Source organism: Somniosus microcephalus, chromosome 8 (assembly GCF_052327205.1).
Source record: "Somniosus microcephalus isolate GS21.2 chromosome 8, FLI_Smic_1.0, whole genome shotgun sequence".
Lineage (NCBI taxonomy): Eukaryota > Metazoa > Chordata > Chondrichthyes > Squaliformes > Somniosidae > Somniosus > Somniosus microcephalus.
The window spans coordinates 226,559,890-226,576,583 of NC_140994.1; the positions used below are offsets into that span (position 1 = coordinate 226,559,890).

The window sequence follows — 16,694 nt, forward strand, 5'->3', positions numbered from 1 at the left end:
GCCAGAGGACTGGAGGACAGCTAATGTAGTACCAGTATTCAAGAAGGGTAGTAGGGATAAACCAGGGAATTACAGGCCAGTGAGCCTAACATCAGTGGTAGGGAAATTATTGGAAAAAATTCTGAGGGACAGAATTAGTCTCCACTTGGAGAGGCAAGGATTAATCAAGGATAGTCAGCATGGTTTTGTCAGGGAGAGATTATGTCTAATCAATTTGATTGAATTTTGAGGGGGTGACTAGGTGTGTGGATGAGGGTAGTGCTGTTGATGTAGTCTACATGGACTTCAGCAAGGCTTTTGACAAAGTCCCACATGGGAGACTGGTCAAGAGGAGCCCATGGGATCCAGGGCAATTTGGCACATTGGATCCAAAATTGGCTTAGAGGCAGGAGGCAGAGGGTGATGGTCAAAGGTTGTTTTTGTGATTGGAAGCCTGTGTCCAGTGGTGTACCGCAGGGATCGGTGCTGGGTCCTTTGCTGTTTGTAGTGTACATTAATGATTTAGATATGAATGTAGGAGGTATGATCAGTAAGTTCGCAGATGACACGAAAATTGGCAGAGTGGTAAATAGCGAGGAGGGAAGCCTCTGGCTACAGGACGATATAGACGGGTTGGTCAGATGGGCAGAACAGTGGCAAATGGAATTTAACCCTGAAAAGTGTGAGGTGATGCATTTTGGGAGGACTAACAAGGCAAGGGAATACACAAAATGGCCCAGAAATTCCAGTTGGAGGCTTCCCGCGGGCGTAAGCCCCCGACCTGCACAAACAAACTGCGCTGACCATAATGCTCTGGGCCGGCATAGAAATCCGTTGCTGTGCCTCCTCAAACTGCCGGTGTGCAGGGCACGCGTATCCCAGGGGCGCAGGTAGTTCGCAGCGTCCCTGGGATCACGTGGGCCATGGGGAGCCAATCGGGGCAGGGAATCTCCATTCATGGATTTGACAGGAACTGTCAAATCTATGAATAGGGATCACCCTCAAAACATAAGTAAAACTTAAAATAAATTTTAAAAACATGACATTTTTAAAATGACTATAAATTACATAAATTAACTATTTTAAACAAAAATTTAAATTTTTGAAAAAAAATTAGTTTTTAACGGGGCTAAAAATAAGCTTACCTTTCTTTAAAGTATTTAAAAATGATAAATAAGTGTAAAAAAAATTATTTTACTGTTATCACCTCTTACCTTGTTAAAAGCAGGCCTTGTGCCTGCTTTTCCAGGCGCAACTGCTACCGACTTACCTGGGCTACATCAACCTCGAGTTCCAGGTGTACGCACTGCCTCTCCGGCGCAGGCATTTGACCTGCGAACCCCTTTCTTCAGAGAACAGAAGTTCCGGTTTCCAGCGCATGCGCAGTGCATGCGTGAAACCGGCACGTCCGTTGGCCCTACGGGTGAGTACACAGCACGTACACACCTGTAGGGAACAGAATTTATGGGCCAATGAATGGTAGGACCCTAGGAAGGACAGAAGATCAGAGGGACTTTGGTGTGCATGTACATAGATCCCTGAAGGCAGGACAGGTAGATAAGGTGGTTAAAAAGGCATTTGGGATACTTATATTCTATGCTTCAGCTAATGAAGGCAAGAGCAGGGAGGTTATGATGGAGCTGTACAAAATGCTAGTTAGGTCACAGCTGGAATACAGTGTGCAGTTCTGGTTGCCACACTATAGGAAGGATGTAATTGCATTGGAGAGGGTGCAGAGGAGATTCACCAGGATGTTGCCTGGGCTGGAGCATTTCAGCTATGAAGAGAGACTGGACAGGCTGGAGTTGTTTTCCTTAGAGCAGAGAAGGCTGAGGGGGACCTGATTGAGGTGTACAAAATTATGAGGGGCATAGATAGAAAGGAACTTTTCCCCTTAGTAGAGGGGTCAATAACCAGGGGGCATAGTTTCAAGGTAAGGGGCAGGAGGTTTAGAGGGGATTTGAGGGAAAACTTTTTCACCCAGAAGGTGGTTGGAATCTGGCACTCACTGCCTGAAAGGGTGGTAAGAGGCAGGAACCCTCAACATTCAAGCAGCATTTAGAGGAGCACTTGAAACACCATAGCATACAAGGCTATGGACCAAGTGCTGGAAAATGGGATTACAATAGACACGGCTTGATGGCCAGTGTGGACACGATGGGCTGAAGGGCCTCTTTCTGGGCTGTATAACTCTACACTCCTGCACTCCCTTTAGAATTGTACCCTGTAGTTTAGAATGCCTCATTCTTCCTACCAAAATGTATCAGTTCACACTTTTCTGCATTAAATATCATGCCATGCATCCGCCCATTCCACCAGCCTGTCTATGTCCTCTTGAAGTCTATCACTATCGTTCCAAGTTTTGTGTCATCTGCAAATTTTGCCCTGTACACTCAAGTCCAAGTCATTAATATGTATCAAGAAAAGCAGCAGTCCTAGTACTGAACCCTGGGGAACACCACTCTATATTTCCCTACAGTCCGAAAAACAACCGTTCACCACTACTCTCTGTCTCCTATCATTTAGCCAATTTTGTATCTATGCTGCCACTGTCCCTTTTATTCCATGGGCTTCAACTTTGCTGGCAAACTTATTATGTGGCACTTCATCAAAGTGTAAGAAATCGTGGATTGAAAGAAATAATATTGTTACGGGTTCCCTAGATCAGCAGTTTGCCTAAATTGATGACACAAAGATTCCACTCACGTCAGAAAAATAGCTGTACAGAGTTCAATTACAAGGTCAGAACACAAAAAACAGACCTTCGAGTGGGCATAACTAGGCCTGATACAGGATGCAACAAGGAGCTGTAGGATAAACAAGCTGTCTACAAGAAGGCAACAAGACCTTCAGAACAGAGATAAGGAAGAAAATGACCTCATGAGGCTGGGAGGGGCCTATAATAGTCGACCGAGAGGGGAAATCAGGCAGTTAGGGGCGAAGGCTTCCCCGGAGGTGGCTACAGCCCAACACTGTGGTCAAGTTTAGCCTCCGAGGTGGCCGACAGCCTAACACCTCCAACAGCTCGAGGGATGACCCAACGGAAGTGACCACTGCAACAGACTGCAGGAATCCACCCAATCTGAGACCACCGTATTACCTCACCATCCATCCGGTCGTGACATTCCACTTTGGGAGTCATAGAGCGCTCTCTACTGTTACGGGTTGCATGTCTATTATACTTAGCTTAAACCACATGTAATATCTGATAATGCTTTAAAACTGTAGCTCTTTAATAAAAAGCCCTACAACTCCTAAGATCCTTTGGGTAATGTGTGCGCGGCCTGTGATCCTAATCTTACAAAACGCCTTTTGGAAGTCCATATACACATCAACTGCATTGCCCTCATCAACCTGTTACCTCATCAAAAAACTCAATGTAGTTAAACACGATTTGCCCTTAACATATCCATGCTGGCTTTCCTCAATTAATCTACGCTTGTCCAAGTGAATGTTAATTTTGTCCCAGATTATCGTTTCTAAAAGCTTCCCCACTACCGAGATTAAATTGACTGGCTCTTTTGTCATCCAGGGAGCTCTGGCTTTGGTTGCTCTACCTTTCGGATGAGACGTTAAACCGAGGCCCCGTCTGCCCTCAGGTGGACGTAAAAGATCCCATAGCACTATTTCGAGGAAGAGCAGGGGAAGTTATCCCCGGTGTCATGGCCAATATTTCTCCCTCAACCAACATAACAAAAACAGATTATCTGGTCATTATCACATTGTTGTTTGTGGAACCTTGCTGTGCGCAAATTGGCTGCCGCATTTCCCACATTACAACAGTGACTACACTTCAAAAGTACTTCATTGCTGTAAAGCACTTTGAGACATCCAGTGGTCATGAAAGGCACTATATAAATGCAAGTCTTTCTTTCCCCCTTAGTGGGAATGTACCTCAACTGTACCCAAACTCTCTTCTTCAAAGGCAGCCCATTGTTCAATTACAGTTTTGCCTGCCAATCTTTGATTCCAATTAATCGGGCCAGATCCATTCTCAACCCACTGAAATTGGCCTTCCTCCAATTAAGTATTTTTACTCTAGATTGCTCCCTGTCCTTTTCCATAGCTAATCTAAAACTTATGATGTTATGATCACTGTTCCCTAAATGTTCCCCTACTGACACTTGCTCCACTTCATTCCCCAGAACCAGCAATGTCTCCTTCCTGGTTGGGCTGGAAACATACTGATCGAGAAAGTTCTCCTGAACACACTTCATAAATTCTTCCCCCTCTCTGCCCTTTACACTATTACTATCCCAGTCCATATTAGGATAATTGAAGTCCCCCATTATTACTACTCTATAGTTCTTGCACCTCTCTAATTTCATGTGCTCCCCTGTATCTTCCCACATTTGGTGGCCTATAGAATACACCTAGTAGTGTAATGGCACCTCTATTGTTTCTTAACTGTAACCAAATAGATTCTGTCCTTGACCCCTCCAGGACATCCTCTCTCTCAAGCACTGTAATATTTTCCTTAATCAATATTGCCACCCCACCTTTCTTTCCTGAACATCTTATATCCAGGAATATTTAGTACCCAATCCTGCCCTTTTTTGACCCAGGTCTCTGTTATTGCCACATCATTATATTCCCATGTGGCTATTTGCACCTGCAACTCACCAACCTTATTTACCACACTTCATGCGTTTACACATGTGCACTGTAAACCTATCTTGGGCCGCCTTGGTATTCTTTTAGTCTGTCCCCCACCTAATATACTATTTCTTACTCTAATGCTGTCTCCCAATCCTTTGTACACCTTGTTTCTCCTTTCTAACACTACATCCTGGTGCCCAGCCCCCTGCCCAATTAGTTTAAACTCTCCCCGCGAGGATATTGGTCCCGGCTCTGTTGAGGTGCAACCCGCCCTGTCTGTAACAGGTCCCACCTCCCCAAGAACCAGTCCCAATGTCCCAGGAATCTAAAGCCCTCCCTCCTGCACCATCTCTCCAGCCACACATTAATCTGCTCTATCCTATTTCTATACTCACTAGCTCGTGACACTGGGAGTAATCCGGAAAATACTACCTTTGAGGTCACTTTCCTAGCTCCCTAAAATCTGCCTGTAGGACCTCATCCCTCTTTCTACCTATGTCGTTGATACTGATATGGACCACGACCTCTGGCTGTTCACCCTCCTCTCCCCCGCCCCCTCAGAATCTTCTGCAGCCGCTCAGTGACATCCATGACCCTGGCACCAGGGAGGCAACATACCATTCTGGAATCACGTCTGCGGCCACAAAAACACGTCTGTTCCCCTAATTATTGAATTCCCTATCACTATTGCATTCCCGATCTTCCTCCTCTGCCCATGTACAGCTGAGCCACCCGTGGTGCCATGGACTTGGCTCTGGCTGTACTCCCCAGAGGAACCATCACCCACACCAGTACCGGTTAGAGAGAGAAGCTCTCAGGTCTCCTGCACTACCTGCCTGGTTCTCCTCGTCTGTCTGGTGGTCACCCATTCCCCTCTCTGCCTGTACACTCTTACACTGCGGGGTGACCACCTCTTGAAACATAGCTCTCAGCCTCATGGATGCACTGCAGTGATGCCAGCTGCTGCTCAAGCTCCGAAACCTTGAGCTTGAGCTCCTCATTTAAGGAATAGCCAGATACTGTATTAGGAAAATGATGGAAACAGGAGATCAAACTGGCAAAGGTTAGTCTTCATTAAAATCTATCTTAGGGTGATCTAAAATCAAGGAAAGTGCTCTCACCAGAGGAAAAAGCAAACATTCACAATGATTAAATGAGAGAGAATGGTGATGACATTTAAACATCGTCTGTAACCTTTTCCTGTAATTTACTGGAAAAAACATTTAAGAAGTGTAACTTGATGGAAATAGACTTGAGCATGCATGGTGGCACTGATACAATAAAAACACAAAAACTAGCCAGCATTTGAAAAGTTTATTAAAGAAAAAGCTCACTGGAAGTTCACTAAAGTTAACAATTCTGCATTATACAAAGCAAACCTACTTTTCCTGACAGAATAATTACCAAGAATCTGAGGTTTTTTTTTATACACAGTAAATACGTGAATCCCATTTTCCTTAAAAATATGCAACTTGTGGCTAAAGTTGAAAAATACAGAGCTGAGCTGCAACAATCTAGATTTGCTAAAAACCCTTTTCCATTATGATGGAAAATATATAATATTCTTTACAGAAGCCAAAAATTCAGGTTATACAATGCTTTACTTGCCATAAACAGATTATTTTACAAATACTTCCCAATGCAAATGCCTCGTCATATCTGAGGCAATCTTGACCCTGCAGTACTCTTTGTAAAGAGCCAAAGTACTGTATACTGCAAAAGATGGCACTATGTTAGAGAGCAACCTCACCCAGCTATAAAAGCTTTCACTTACTGAGTTAACTATTCACCTCCATTTGTATAAGTCAATGTAATCAAGTGTTATAAATCATAAGTAAACAAGTTATTTGGAACATATTTAAAAGAAAATTAGATTTAAAAATAGACCATTCCCCTTAAACTTTAAAAAGGTACATTTTGTAAGTTACATATCCTAAATTATACTAACTGTAATTGTATTTAGTAATACATTTATTTGCCGGGGATAACACTCCATAAAATACAGGCAGCTATGTTGAGGACCTCCAAAACTATGCAAAATGCTAGTATTTAAGTTACTTCATTTTTTTCTTCCATTACTGGTACAAACAATCTGTTTATGGGTGGGTTGCGGGGGGTGGTGGTGGTGTGGGGAGAGAAGAAACATTGAACAATCAATCTAGCAATCAATTTAACTTTGTATGAGTGTAAAGAAACAAAAACGTTCACTTTCAGGAAATCCCCCAAATTAAAAGCAAAAAGGCCACAGGCAAATTGAGAACAATGATTTGGTGAGGTATAAACACTGATCAGAACATGTTTTAATAACGGCATTACTGGACCATACAAAAGTCAGCTGCATACTCAAATGGTCATAATTATCACTTCCCTTTTTATTTATTTTAAATGTTTTGTGTCATATTTTATTATATCTGAATGCTCAATGTGTTTCAATAAATTCATCTGTAGCTCTAAACTGAAATTAAACAAAAACAGTGTAGCTAAGTGAGGAGATGGTCTCCAGTAAATTTTGTTCATCTTTAGATTCTGAAAATGAAAATACAAATCATAGGGAGGCATTAAATGGGAACAGCGTGCTAAAAGGTCTAGATGACCTAGACATCTACAGTAATAAATACTATAAAATATTATAAGGTCAGTTATTTCTATCAAATAAACATTTATAATTAGAAATACACATTACATTTAAAAACTTTTGATACTTTATGGGCAGACATCATATCAGACACAAACCTATCATTACACACCTTCAGTATTAACATCACATACACATAGCTCAAGACGACAACGGTAAAGATTGAAACCATTTTGGAATTCGGCTGACTGACTGAGGATCTCTCTGGATACCACTGTACAGGAAGGCTGACTGACTGTTTGAGGATCTCTCTGGATACCACTGTACAGGAAGACTCCGCTAGTTAGTGCTTCAATGGGCATTTCTTATTGTGGTTGAATACATTAGCAGTTTCTACAGAGTGGACACTGGAGAATACATTACAGATTACTTTGCAAGTATTAGGCTATAACAAGTGGCTCTCTCATTTTTTAATGACACAAAATATTATTTGTTTGACTTCTCTAAAATATGCCATCAACACAAAGACATTTCGGCCGTAACAGATGCGAGGAAAAGCATGGTTGCTGAGCTGGTCCATGCAGCTCCATTGTGGAACTCTTAGAACCTTAACTAACAGTTGCCATTTTATTTTTTAAAAATATATTCCTGTCTAGCCTGGTGTAAAAAAGCATCCCTATTCTTAACTCATGGTGGTGCAAAGAGACCGATTGTTAAATCAGGCACACCTTCTCACAATCAGGCCTAACTTTCCACATCAAACATGTTGGAAACACTCCACAATAATTTAAATCTTTCTGGGAGAAGGGAAAGTAAAACCCCCCTGCTAATGCTATTAACTCACATTCTGTCGCATCCATGCACTCTCAATACTGATGCCACTTCTCACTTCAAGCACATTGTTGGATTTTCAGCAGGAAATCCATTTTGCAATATTTTAAAGCAGCAAAAAGAAAACACATTTTTAGAATGCGCCCCAAAATAAAAAATAAATATATAAATAAAATGGCCTGATTTAGACTAATAATCCCTCCAAATAAATTTTTTCTTTTGCCTTTTAAACTACTTATATATTTGCTGACTGCAGTCTAACCATCGTAATGCTAGATTATGGCAAGTGTATGATTTCCTTTTTAGTTGGCAGGATAAAAATTGTTTCAAAACAAAAACATTCAACATGGTAAATATTTCTAGACTGAAGTTAGTTAGATTTAAAACAAAATTACATCAAAATAGACTCTTTACTTTAGGCTGCTATATTTCTTCAGTTCACCTGGCTGCACATTAAGTTTATTACAAGAATGTTTGCAACCTTCCCCCAACTTTTTTTTTGTTTATTCTCAGAGTATAGACCAACTCCCTGTTTCACACACTAGTGTAATCATTTTATAAGATCAGAGTGGCATGGATATCTGGCAGATGTAGTCACAAACTATACCAACATTCAACAACACAGCATGACTCAAGATGGAGAACAAGATAACTCGAATTAACTTTCTTCAAATTACATCATTTACACAGCCTTACTGTTTGATGTAGCACCTTGTAATCTACTGTAAATATATAACAAACCAGGAGGGAAATACAAGAGATGTATAAGGCACACCCAGTGTGTTTGACGTGGCAGATTCAAATTCCCAAAGAGTACGTTAACAAAAACATACAGAAAATGCAAACTTGGTTATACTGTTTCAGTTTTAAAGAAATGCATGTATATTAACATTTAAAGCAGCGGTGTAACTCTGATGCATAATTGTTGTTGCATTGGTAGTCTGAGTTTCCAGAGCTTAGTCTTAATACATAGGAACTCAATTATTTATATTTAAAAGTCCTTTTTACGCTGTGGCACGTCCCACACTTAAAAAAAAAAATCCAGTTGACTGAGAAGCATTTCAGACAAATACAGTTTTCACTGTGTAAAAGATGTCGATTCAGATCTGGTACTGTCCAGCTGTGCATATCTCAATGCTAACTCCTGTCTATGTACACTGTAGGTTGGATAAGATGTTTATCCAGTGAAGCAGATGAGCAGATACCTGGAAGTAGGGCAAGCTGTGTTGCTGATACAAGGAGCTGCTATTCATTTGCCTAGCATCTCAGATAGGTTACTATAACCATATGAATGTTATACATCTCCTGTACAAGGGTGCATGCCTTCTGTACAAATGTTACACTAAATCATTTCAGACAATTCAGTTATCCAGTACGCAACATTCAAAAATGAATGCAGTAAAGTACCCACATAAACAAGGTCTTAAAATGTTCAACTGGTAATAAATCCGCTCACAATTATGTTATATCAAATGCGCTAGAAAGTCAATGCTGTTCACAAAGAACTGCTACACCAGCACATTTTTCTACTTTGGTGGATGAAGTAAACTTCCCAAGTAGGTCACAGCATCCAACTTGGATACATGATCTGGCTTTGAACATGCTACTGTCTCTCACAATTAATAAGAGTTTTTAATATACCCTGTGATAATTCCTGATTCAGCCCAGAAACCGAATAGTATTCAAAGGTAGAGAAACTCTACAGTTATCCTTACAATAGTTATGAACTTCTATGGAAATATTAAATAGAACACAGAATCAGTATAAAATATAATGCACCCATTGGAGATTCCATGCAAATTAGCTTGGATTTCGTATCTAAGCTGTGATTGTTTGATTAGTGTAATGTAAAAGGTGCTAGTCACGGTGTTTACATGATTAGGAGATGGTGATGCAAGCAGAAAGAAATGATCCTTCGTAATTGGGAAAAGCTTCCTGAAGTTCTGACTAAGGTTTTTGTGAAGAAATGTAACATAAGTGTTAAAAATTGTTATATGCATTTTATCGGAAAGTTACGTCACTGGGTTCAAAAATAGTTTCTCAGCAATGTAACTCGTCATAATTTTTGTTCTGTAAAAGGTCAGGAGCCTATTTACAATTAGAAAAAGTGGAAACACAGTGACGTGAAAGAATTCTGAGACAGTAAGAAAAAGGCAGATTTTTCAGGTCTTCTGTCCAACTTTTCCAAGCTCACGGTAATAGGTTAGCATCCAGTCGGAGCCAATGTAAACCCTGACGGGTGTAGCGCACGAGATCGGTCATACTGCTGCTGCTGAATACCAAAGGGTGCATCACTTTATCCAGCTCCACAAAAAAGTCTGTAAATAAGAAAACAATCTTTCAGTAACTTCATTCATTAAAAACATTATTGCACCAACACAATTATTGAAACTTCCAAATATTCTTCTGAAAAAACCAATGTAATTAAAAAAAGAACAAATCCTAGAATATAGACACAGAAAATGCTGGTCAGCGGCCTGAAATGTTATCTTTGTTTCTCTCTCCACAGATGTTGCCTGACCTGTTGAGTATTTCCAGCATTTTGTGTTTTTATTTCCGATTTCCAGCATTTGCAGTATTTTGCTTTCGTCCAAGTATATATATTTGGGCCACAGTACAAATGTAGCATTCTAACTTGTTTTCTGATGGGTCCACGTGGTATTAATTATCACAAGGTAGCCATATAGATCTGAGAATTACATTCCACAACAAATAGACAAGACAGCCACAATTACACTTCCACATCAACTTAGTTGAAATAACTGTAATCATTTGAAAGTTCAAGTTCTAACAAATTTGAACCAAGTTAAAGGCTTGGGCTTGGCCACTGGACGAATCTGGGAATGACGTTTTGAGCAAGCCCAGTACGGTGTCAACCAGCTGTCTGATTCAATATTTAGAGTCTAAAAGGGAAGTGTGCCATTGCCATAATTAAGGTGCTCCCAAAGTAACAAAAGAATTCTTCAATATCCAACAAAGTACTATTGTCACCCAACCAAGTATATGGACCTACTGTAACAAGGTCATCCCAATGTAAATATCAATCAATTTCAGAACCATGATTATTTTCCCCTCTCAGCAATCTGAATTCCCTTCTATCCTGAAAGGTATTGGTTCCTGCTGGGTACAGTTTAGTGACTGGCACTCATCCTCCAGTAACTTGGCCAACTGAGCATCATTCAAATGTGAGCATTAATTGTGAACGTGGCAAATTATTTAAGCACAAGGGAGTCATAGTTGAGTATAATACTGCAATCTTATGAAATCCAGAAATGTAATCTTCCTGCAGATGTTACTGGATCGTAACTAGGAATCAAAATCACCTCCCTATCCAGGGACACTGAAACCAATTGAAATGCACCCACTCTCACTCCCTGTTGGGACTAGCTAACGCAACACGGACTGGGGACCAGCTAACGCAACACGGACTGGGGACCAGCTAACGCAACAGACTGGGATCTGAAAACTCAACGTCAGTTTCTACATGTATGCTGACAACACCGAGCTCTACCTCACCACATCACTCGACCCCTCCACCGTCTCTGATTTATCCCTGGATGAGCAGAAATTTCCTCCAACTAAATATTGGGAAGACAGAAGCCATTGTCTTCGGTCCCCGCCACAAACTCTGCTCTCTAGCCACCGAATGCATCTCTCTCCCTGGTCACTGTCTGAGGCTGCACCAGATCGTTTGCAACCTTGGTGTCCTATTTAACCCTGAGATGAGCTTCCAATCACATATCCGCTCCACCACCAAGACCTACTTCCACCTCCATAACATCACCTGTCTTGGACCCTGCCTCAGTTCATCTGCTGCTGAAACCCTCATCGATGCCTTTGTTACCTCTAGATTTGTCCATTCCAATGCTTTCCTGGCCGACCCCCTCTTCCACCCACCATAAGCTTGAACTCATCCAAAATTCTGTTGGCCATATCCTAACTCGCACCAAGTCCTGTTCACCTCCGGTCCGGCAACGCCTTGATTTTAAAATTCTAATCCTTGTTTTCAAATTCTTCCCCATCTCTGTAACCTCCTCCAACCCTCCGAGATTTTTTTCTCCATTTCATGGGATGTGGGCATCGCGGACAGGGTCAGCATTTATTGCCCATCCCTAATTGCCCTTGAGGTGGTGGTGAGCTGCCTTCTTGAATCGCTGCAGTCCGTGTGGTGAAGGTACTCCCATAGTGCTGTTAGGTAGGGAGTTCCAGGATTTTGACCCAGCGACGATGAATGATTGGCAATATACTTTTAAGTCAGGATGGTGTGTGATTTGGAGGGGAACTTGGAGGTGGTGGTGTTCCCATGTGCTTGCTGCCCTTGTCCTTCTAGGTGGTAGAGGTCGCGGGTTTGGGAGGTGCTGCCGAAGAAACCGTGGCAAGTTGCTGCAGTGCATCTTGTAGATGGTACACACTGCAGCCATGGTACGCCGGTGGTGGAGGGAAGTGAAAGTTTTAAGGTGGTGAATGGGGTACCAATCAAGCAGGCTGCTTTGTCCTGGATGGTGTCAAGCTTCTTGAGTGTTGTTGGAGCTGCACTCATCCTGGCAAGTGGAGAGTATTCCATCACACTCCTTACTTGTGCCTTGTAGATGGTGGAAAGGCTTCTGGAGTCAGAACGTGAGACACTTGCTGCAGAATAGCCTCTGACCTGCTCTTGTTGCCACAGTATTTATGTGGCTGGTCCAGTTAAGTTTCTGGTCAATGGTGACCCCCAGGATGTTGATGGTGGGGGATTCGGCGATGGCAATGCTATTGAATGTCATGGGGCAGTGGTTAGACTCTCGCTTGTTGGAGATAGTCATTACCTGGCACTTCTGTGGCGCGAATGTTACCTGCCACTTATCAGCCCAAGCCTGAACGTCATCCAGGTCTTGTTGCATGTGGCTATGGACTGTTTCATTATCTGAGGAATTGTGAATGTCGCTGAACACTCTGCAGTCATCAGCGAACATCCCCATTTCTGACATTATGTTGGAGGGAAGGTCATTGATGAAGTAGCTGAAAATGGTTGGGCCTAGGACACTGCCATGAGAAACTCCTGCAGTGATGTCCTTGGGTTGTGATGATTGACCTTCAACCACCACAACCATCTTCCTTTGTGCTAGGTATGACTCCAGCCAGTGGAGAGTTTTCTCCCCGATTCCCATTGACTTCAGTTTTACTGGGGCTCCTTGATGCCATACTCGGTCAAATGCTGCCTTGATGTCAAGGGCAGTGACTCTCACCTCACCTCTGCAATTCAGCTCCTTTGTCCATGGTTGGACCAAGACTGTAATGAGGTCAGGAGCCGAGTGGTCTTGGCAAAACCCAAACTGGGCAACAGTGAGCAGCTTATTGGTGAGTAAGTGCCACTTGATAGCACTGTTGATGACACCTTCCATCACTTTGCTGATGATTGAGAGTGGACTGATGGGGCAGTAATTGGCCGGATTGGATTTGTCCTGCTTTTTGTGGACAGGACATACCTGGGCAGTTTTCCACATTGTCGGATAGATGCCAGTGTTATAGCTGTACTGGAACAGCTTGGCTAGAGGCGTGGCTTCTTCTGGAGCACAAGTCTTCAGCACGATATTCGGGATGTTACATAGAAACACAGAAGATAGGAGCAGGAGTAGGCCATTCGGCCCCTCGAGCCTGCTCCGCCATTTAATGAGACCATGGCTGATCATCCAAATTCAGTACCCTGTCCCTGTTTTCTCCCCATATCCCTTGATCGGATGTTGTCGGGTCCATAGCCTTTGCTGTATCCAGTGCGCTCAGCCGTTTCTTGATAACACGTGGAGTGAATCGAATTGGCTAAGACTGGCTTCTGTAATGGTGGGGTCCTCAGGAGTAGGCCGATATGGATCATCCACTTGGCACTTCTGGCTCACGTGCTGGGCTCCACCAGCATTGAGGATGGGGATATTCATGGAATCTCCTCCTCTCGTTAGTTGTTTAATGATTCATGACTGGATGTGGCAGGGCTGCAGCGCTTTGATCTGATCTGTTGATTGTGGGATCGCTTAGCCCTGTCTATAGCATGCTGCTCCCGCTTTTTAGCATGCATGTAGTCCTGTGTTGCAGCTTCCCCAGGTTAGCACCTCATTTTTAGGTACGCCTGGTGCTGGCTCCTGGCAAGCTCTTCTACACTCCTTATTGAACCAGGGTTGGTCCCCTGGCTTGATGGTAATGGTAGAGGGATATGCCGGGCCATGAGGTAACAGATTGTGGTAGAATACAATTCTGCTGCTGCCGATGGTCCACAGCGCCTCATGGATGATCAGTTTTGAGCTGCTAGATCTGTTCTGAATCTATCCCCTTTAGCACAGTGGTAGTGCCACACAATACGATGGAGGGTGTCCTCTGTAAAGACGGGGCTTTGTCGCTACAATGACTGTGTGGTGGTCATTGCCACCAATGCGGTCATGGACAGATGCATCTGCGACAGGTAGATTGGCTAGGATGAGGTCAAGTAGGTTTTTCCCTCGTGTTGGTTCTCTCACCACCTGTCACAGGCCCAGACTGGCAGCTATGTCCTTCAGGACTTGGCCAGCTCGGTCAGTAGTGGTGCTACCAAGCAATGCTTGGTAATGGACATTGAAGTCCCCCACCTAGAGTATATTTTGTGCCCTTACTACTCTCAGTGCTTCTTCCAAGTGGTGTTCAACATGGAAGAGTACTGATTCATCAGCTGAGGGAGGGTGGTAGGTGGTAATCAGCAGGAGGTTTCCTTGCCCATGCTTGACCTGAAGCCATGAGACTTCATGGGGTCCGGAGTCAATGTTGAGGACTCCCAGGGCCACTCCCTCCCGACTGTATACTACAGTGCCGCCACCTCTGGTGGGTCTGTCCTGCCGATGGGACAGGATATACCCAGGGATGGTGATGGAGGAGTTTGGGACATTGGCTGAAAGGTATGATTCTGTGAGTATGACTATGTCAGGCTGTTGCTTGACTAGTTTGTGCGACAGCTCTCCCAATTTTGGCACAAGTCCCCAGATGTTGGTGAGGAGGGCTTTGCAGGGTCGACTGGGCTGGGTGTGCTGTTGCCATGTCCGTAGCGCCGGTGCGGAGGCCGATGCCGGGTGGTCCGTCCGGTTTCATTCTTATTGTGTTTCGTAGCGGTTTGTTACAACTGGGTGGCTTGCTAGGCCATTTCAGAGGGCAGTTAAGTGTCAACCACATTGCTATGGGTCTGGAGTCACATATAGGCCAGACCAGGTAAGGATGGGAAATTTCCTTCCCTTAAGGACATTAGTGCACCATCTGTCTGTTCGGGAAGGAAATCTGCCGTCCTTACCTGGTCTGGCCTATATGTGACTCCAGACCCACAGCAATGTGGCTGACTCTTAACTGCCCTCTGGAAATGGCCTAGCAAGCCAAAACCGCTACGCACCACATGGACTGCGGCAGTTTACGAATGCGGCTCACCGCCACCTTCTCCAGGGCAATTAGGGATGGACAATAAATGCCGGCCTTGCCAGCGACGCCCACATCCCATGAACGAATAAAAAAAATATCGAAGGGAAAAATCCACGAATTTGGTATCTTATAACCAACGTGGAGATATTTCAGTTTATCTCAAGTTTACTATATGCAACACATTCTGTTAACATAGCAGGTATGCCATAAAATGAACATCCTTTTATAACCTACCTTTGTTTTCTTTTCCCAGTTGGTCAGCTTGGTCCCACACTTCAGTGGCATACAGGAAATTGGATGTGACTTGAACATAACTAGCTGCCATCTGGTGGATTCTCTGTGGAATTGTGACTGAGGCAGAAGAACTGCTGGAGGAAGTATTACTTCCAGAGGAATAGCTTCCAGTATTACCTGGAGAGAGTTTGGGAGACACTGGAGATGGCGTGCCTGCAGCTTTGCTAAGAAGTGAAGAGGAAAAAAAAACTTTAAAAAGCTTTATACACGTCCCAAAATGGTAAAATTTAACAAGAACATACTTTCAGACTCAACTGCCTTCTTAAGGAATAACAACAGAAAATGCTGGAAAAACTCAGCAGGCCAGGCAACATCCGTGGAGAGAAAGTAGAGTCGACGTTTCGGGTCAAAACCCTTTATCAAAACTAAAGAGGCACAGGGAATGAAATAGATTAAGAGGCCGGGCTGGGAGAGAACAAAAAAGAGACATTAAGAGGTATTCAAAATGAGACGAGATGGTGATAGGACTAGCAGAGACAAGACAGCTCTAGATTAGGTGTGAAATGTGCTGGCTGAATGGGAGACAGCTGCCATGTGGGAGAGGGGGAAAAAAAGGGTGGGGAGGGAAAAACCAAAACAAAGGTGTGGATAAAACATAAGTAAAAATGTAATAGGGGCCGAGGTTATGATCTGAAATTGTTGAACTCGAGAGAGTCCGGAAGGCTGTAAAGTGCCTAATCGGAAGATGAGGTGCTGTTCCTCGAGTTTACGCTGAGTTTCCGTGGAATAATGCAAAAGGCCAAGGACGGTGAGGTCCGAGTGGGAATGGAGCGGTGAATTAAAATGACAGGCGACCAGAAGCTCGGGGTCCTCCTTACGGACTGAACGGAGGTGTTCCGCAAAGCGGTCACCCAATCGGCGTTTGATCTCCCCAATGTAGAGGAGACCACATCGTGAGCAGCGAATACAGTATACTAGATTGCAAGAAGTACAAGTAAATCACTGTTTCACCTGGAAGGGGTGTTTGGGGCCCTGGACAGTGGGAAGGGGGGAGGTATAAGGGCAGGTGTTA

The 16,694-nt window shown here is 43.4% G+C and overlaps 1 protein-coding gene across 7 annotated transcripts in view; it reads right to left on the bottom strand.

Moving 5' to 3' along the window:
• Positions 1 to 5,877: 5,877 nt before the first annotated feature.
• aff4 (AF4/FMR2 family, member 4) overlaps positions 5,878 to 16,694 on the bottom strand; it is a 118,565-nt gene continuing 107,748 nt past the window's right edge. For all 7 annotated transcript variants that reach the window (XM_085995759.1, XM_085995757.1, XM_085995761.1 and 4 more), the window contains 2 exons: positions 15,623 to 15,846; positions 5,878 to 10,302 (listed from right to left, as the gene is read on the bottom strand). In XM_085995759.1, the coding sequence (XP_085851885.1) occupies positions 10,175 to 10,302; positions 15,623 to 15,846 (352 nt within the window). In that variant the 3' untranslated portion in view covers positions 5,878 to 10,174. The remainder of the gene's footprint in view (positions 10,303 to 15,622; positions 15,847 to 16,694) is intronic.